Raw genomic sequence first — 6,220 nt, forward strand, 5'->3', positions numbered from 1 at the left:
TAGACATTTTTTTCTTCAAATAATCACTTCTGTGACACTTGAATATTCACCCTGCAACTCAAACTTTACACCTTTTTTGTAGCGTAATTTGACTGTGAGCATGAACATGTAACTATCACTTGAACATCTAATGAATCTTCAATTACTTTCACACCTTTCTACCATCACCATTTACTGTCTGACACTTCGCTCTCTGCTTGGATTCTTTTGATCTGTCTTCAGGGGGGGTTGGTGCTGTTAAGTTACAGAGAAGGAGATCGATTATTAAATAATGTGTTATTTGTTTCACAGAATTTAACATCACCCTCCGGGTTTGATAGTTGTCGTGTGACCACAATGTCAATGTTATACTTGTTTAATCCTGTCTGGTTCTATCTGACCAGTTAGCCTGCTGTAAGGTTGAGGCGGGTAGAAGAGACTCATGATGTATAGAAGCACAGTCGGTGGATATGTCACGGTCAACTTACTCCATCACTTTTATCAAAGCGTGGACGGGGGTGGAACCCGATAGCATCTGTTCGGCAGCCGAGGTCCACTTCTTGTGCTTGAAATTTATGAGGTTCCAGTGGAGAGTTAGATGGTATTTCTGGAGCCTGTGGAGCGATTGGTTTAAACTGGCAGTGTACCCATAAAGAGGGCGGTCTTTTTTGCTGAGTTTGCACATCACACCCTATATACCCTGTTAAATTTTACAGTTATAGACTTGTCAGACTTGTCTCCCCCTTCCTTCGTCCTCGTCCTCATCCTCTCTGTGGCTTAAGTCACTCTCCAAACAATCGTCCTGTTGCTGCTTACCAGGTTCTGCTTCTCTTTCTTCCTATCCTGGTGCTTTAGTATGTTTTTTACTGCTGTGTGTTTAAACTTGACCGTGTTTACATTGACACTTGTTGGAACTATTTTTGAAATATTAATAAGCTAAGATATCAATTCAGTTATTAGGCTCAACGGTGAAAATAAGTGCACGTGATAGATTTATGCTCTGATTTGATGGTTACGACACGACTAACAGCCATTCAGAATAGAATTGTAAGGATATAGAAACATGTTGCATTCATTAATTGCAGTCATTGTGTTCTCTAAGCAATACTGGGCATTTGCAAATCAAGGTGAAAAATAGACATTGTTCAATTAGCATTAGCAATAATAATAATGTGTTGCGGTGTTTTTATAATACAAAGAAAGCATGGTTTTATCATTGAAATCCATATAGTTTTATTGTAAATTAAACCTTGATTAACTGTATTAATGTAACATTTGGATATTTATTCCAGTGCTGGTAGAAACCATAGTATTGAGTCTTGATCTAAGTTTCCTTGAACTCTGCTCCAGTCAGATTGTGTTCTTCTGGGCACACCTCAGTGTCAGTCATATGCCTGCATGCCTGCAGGTTGTTGCGATTGGTGTTAACGGCTGCCAGTGTGAGCCAGACGCCACATTTGGATCCTTTGGTGGTGACAAATCAGATCGGGATTCCAGTGAGAAAAGTCTGGAGAGAGGAGGAGGCAACTGTTCAGGTCCTGACCCTGGCATTTCAACTCTCCAAAATTAGCTGCTTTGCCATCACAGTGAAGGGTGTCGTCTTTCTCCTGAGGGGGTGAAAGCGTTACAGATCGATAACTTTGGTTTGAGTCAAAGCGGCTGATGTTTGAGTGACAAGTGTGTTCTTTCTCTGTACAGGGTGTGAGGAGATCAAACTGCCATCATGTCTGAGTAAGTTAAAACTCAAGCTAATAGATTTTGTTTTATGCAATTTTGATTTGACGATGGTCTGCAATAATAAAAAAAAGTTAAATGTAGCTTTGTGAATTATCTATCGCTATTAAAGTAGCCAGCGTAAGCATGGAGTCCTACTAAAAGTCATTAATTTCCTTTAGAAAATGTAACAATTATAAATCATCTTAAGTAGTTGAATGTTGTTATATGAATAGCTTAGCTTTATATTTAAACAGGATTCTTAACTTCTGGATTCTTGTTCAGATATAAGATGTTCTTTAAAACTTTTGTTTTCAACGCTCACTTAAATTCAAGACTTTTCTATTGACCAATGTTAATATATTCTTGCCTGACAGCGGAAAGAAAATGACCTCCAGCCGCAGGCATCATCTGAAGGTGAGGACAACATCTCACTTGTACTAAACAAAAACTAAGAATTTGAGTTGATTTTTCACAAATCCTCCTGTAGAGTTTGATGCTGCAAATCGCTGCCAACTTGATCGAGCAGGAGAAGAAAGAGATCGAGGCAGCGAAGGCAGCTTACATGGCTGAGAACTGCCCAGGTCCTGAACTTGGTGGAGACCAGGCCACTCTAATGGTGAGGTTACAACACCCCCTCCCTATGGTTGCAGGACAAATACAGAGAGAAGAATATGGCTTAACAAAAAAAAAAACAGATGTGAAGTGTGGATATATAATATCTGTCTTTCCAAAGCAGGATTTACTTTATTGTTCAGGAAAATGTTTATTCAATTCAACTTTCTGCAATTGTGCAATATTATTTGAGACACATTTGAAAAACATGTTTTGTTCTAGTGAGTAAAAAGTAGGACTACACAATTAGTTAGAATGTACAACTGCCCACTGTAGCATGAAGCACTTGTGATCAATACTTCTCTTTCCTGAAAATAATTGTATTAATTACATGCTGATGTTTCACAGATTCTTGTGAGAGCTGCTAGATATGATGCCATTAGTGACATTGGGTACACTCTTAACTTGTATACTAATAAACCTATAATTAACATATATAATTGTATTATTATTTGTCAGCATTATGAGGCAATCAATTATGGTCAGTTAGCCTTTCATGTTGAAAAAGTTACAGGGAAAACTACTTTCACAACTTTATTGGGGATTCGGTTTCAGTCCGGTCCCCACTGCATTCTTTTACCCCCCAAAAATATAAACATTCAGAACTATACCCAGTATTGAAGATTTGTACTCACAGGAACTCTGCAAGAAACTTCACGCTGCCATTGACAAGATCGACGAGGCAAGATACGATTCAGAGGCCAAAGTTCAGAAGTCTGACAAAGAGGTGAGGGATTCAAGTTATTCACTAACATATTGGAAACAGTTTGGTTATTTCACAACCATCAGTTTCTCTACTGCACAAAAACCATTGATAACTTTCTTTAGATTGAGGAGCTGAAGATGAAGGTGGTGGAGCTGGCCGGAGTGAAGAAGCCCGCTCTGAAGAAGGTCCGCATGTCAGCTGACGCCATGCTGCAGGCTCTGCTGGGAGGCAAACACAAGGTGACCATGGATCTGAGGTCCAACCTGAAGCAGGTCAAGAAGGAGGTCAAAGAAGAGGTGAGTCACCACGATGTTTGTGTCGGGTAGATGCACGGTAGAAATAAAACTCATGCAAACAGTTGCAATCTGTGGACTGGAAATATTGTTTTCTACTCTACAGATTTAAGAAAGAAAAATCATCGTTGTCAGTTTTATATCAATAGGAAAGGTGCAGCCAAGTCTTTGTATAATCGTTTAAATCTCAGATGAAAGACACGTATGCGCATTTTGTGACTTTGTCCACAATTGTTGTCCAACATGTAAAGCATGAAAGTAAACTTAACAATTTACGAGATGAATGGACACCTCGGTCATTAGTTTATATCAAGATACTTTTACAGATACTGCATGTAAGTAAGTAAGTAAGTAAGTAATATTTATCTATATAGCGCTTTTCGAGACCAGGGTCACAAAGCGCTTAAACAATCAAAACAATACTCAAAAAAGTACATACTTTAAAGATCAAGATAATACTGAGAACAACACAGGAGTTCCAGAAAATTCAAGGAAAAGCCTGAACAAATAGAAACGTCTTAAGATGTTTCTTAAAGGAGTCAGTAGACTCCATCAAGCGCAAATACATTAGCTGAAGATGAAGACAACTAATATAACATTAATGATAATGAGGCATCATGATACAGCATCAGAGCATCAGTGGCTTGATGCTGTATCATGATGCATTTTCTTAATTTTGAAAGGCCACTAGATGGCAGTCTATGCATTACAACATTTGGCTTTGATCATTTTAAAACTTCAAAAATAAAGACACTGCATCACGGAGCTGATGCTGTGTCATGAGGCCTCGTCAACCCATCACTACATAACATTGTTGGGATCAGAGGTTTATGAAACTTGACACGTTCCTATCCTCTCAGAGCACTGAGGCGGTGGGTGACTGGCGTAAGAACATCGAGGACAAAGCAGACAGGAAGAAGATGTTCGAGACTTCCTAATTTCCAGTAGGCGAGGAGCCATTTCCGTCTGCGGTCAGTGTCCTGGCTGGACACTCATGGACATTTTATTATGTTTCCTTTTACGATTGTGTCTAGAGAGAGACTGGAGAGCCGCTTCATGTACAACACTTTTCACAGTCTGACAAATCATCTAACTGTACAGGTACAAATAAATCGGTTGGAATAATCTTCACTTGTTTGATACTTGAAGCTTCTTGCAGTACTTTGAACTATTTGTCACAAGAAACTAAAGGCCTGTAGTTAAACATTTAAACATCTATTTGCACTTTGATTAAAAAAAAAACAATGATCTGACTTAACAAGATCATTATAGCTTCTCCTGTTATCCTTGTTCTATTCATTTTATTAATTAATTTTAAGAAAGCTGATCTCATATCAGTGGTGTTTTTAACATGTTTATTTTCTGTCCCTAAACTATACGATACTATACTTCTGTCTTTAAATATACTAAATATGTGAGCTGGAGCAATAATTCAGTGTACATTCATTTTCAATTAGAAGAAAGGCAGCTTGTGTAGCAGCCAGCTCCCACTTTGTGCTCTTATATACCCTGTTAAAGACACCAGCCTGGTCTGAGGTGGTCTAGTTGAGGGAGGGGGGGGTCCGGGTATATTTACGGAGCTCGATCCTTCATTGGTCTATCCAGGAATCCATTTCCTTAAAGAGGATCTGAGCATTTTGCTGAGGCATCGTTACTCACCGTATATACCCTATTTCATTTTTCACGTCCCACGGCTTTGGCAGTGTCGTCTTCTTCCACAGTGTCTTGGTCCTCGTCTTCTTCTGCGTATAGGTGAGACACCTGCATCCCCTTTCATTTTCAGATGTTCTTCGGAGATTAACAGCACAACATTCTGTTCACTGGAGAGCAAAATAAAGAAAAAAAAAAGGATGAACGATTATTTTCTCTCTAGATTGGTCTTTCACATTTGACCCGTCTTGACAGCCTGGACTCACTGTGGAATATCTTCTGAAGTTGGTTGACCTGTTTTCTGTCGCATTCATGCGGTCCAGAGTGATTTATGGTCCCGAAGCTGAGAAAGTTTAAAGTTGTGGAATTTTAAAATAGAAAAAAGTTTTTCCATTTGTGTGTTTTTCAGCTGGGGCTTAGGTTTGGTAGAACTTTATTATACATTTATCATTTATTAGCAGTGTGCATTTCTATGAACTGCATTTTGTTTCAAATTTGACTCAATTAAATATAATCTCAAATTGAATTACTGCACAAATGTTCTTCATCTAGTTCTAGTTCTAAAACTAATTCTAAAATCCGTTCTAGTATCTGTAATTAATGTTATAGTGTGCTTTCTTGCTAGCACAGTAGATGTTTGATATATATTTAGATTGACATCTTATTGAATTTGTTAGCTACATTTCTTTCAAGTCTTAACTTCATTGCAAATACAATTAAAATACCTATTTGCTGTTAGTTTGTTAGTTGTATTGCTTTCACATAGCTGCTTTTGAAACACTTAAAATTTGAAAAAAAAAACAACTGAAAATTAAAATATTCAATGAAAAGAATCATTCCTTTAATTGTATTAAAATAGTAGGGTTTTTTTTGTTCAGTCCACATTAGTTGTTTTTGCATGCGCTTAACAACTTTTGAATAACCGTTATTCATTTGCTTTACCTCTAAAGTGACAGTTTGACTGTCTAAAATGATTTAAAGAAGTCATTCAGACCACATTGCAGTTGATATTTGGCCATTAGAAACTGTCTGAGCTTCAGTTATTAATAATCCATCTCAGGATTTTAGGTGGTAAACTGATCAGGACGGACACCTGATCGTGCCGCTCCCAGTTTAGTTAGTGGCGGCTCCTCAGCTGTGGCCTCGGATCGTCTTACGGAGCAGACCTGCTGGTCTCAGTGAAACATCTACGCAGTCTCACCCAGGAGAGACATGTTGGAATGTTGATGATAATCCTTGCTTTTGTTTACGCAGGTTGTGAACC

The 6,220-nt window shown here is 38.3% G+C and overlaps 1 protein-coding gene across 1 annotated transcript; it reads left to right on the top strand.

Annotated features, from left to right (window-relative positions):
* Positions 1–2,064: 2,064 nt before the first annotated feature.
* On the top strand, positions 2,065–4,306 carry LOC148072633 (troponin I, fast skeletal muscle-like). The gene is made up of 5 exons (XM_087796942.1): positions 2,065–2,109; positions 2,183–2,311; positions 2,945–3,034; positions 3,136–3,309; positions 4,167–4,306. The coding sequence occupies exons 1-5, from the start codon at positions 2,080–2,082 to the stop codon at positions 4,242–4,244; spliced, it is 501 nt and encodes a 166-aa protein (XP_087653068.1). The 5' UTR covers positions 2,065–2,079; the 3' UTR covers positions 4,245–4,306.
* Positions 4,307–6,220: the final 1,914 nt, after the last annotated feature.

Source organism: Callionymus lyra, chromosome 8 (assembly GCF_982586985.1).
Source record: "Callionymus lyra chromosome 8, fCalLyr1.hap1.1, whole genome shotgun sequence".
NCBI lineage: Eukaryota > Metazoa > Chordata > Actinopteri > Syngnathiformes > Callionymidae > Callionymus > Callionymus lyra.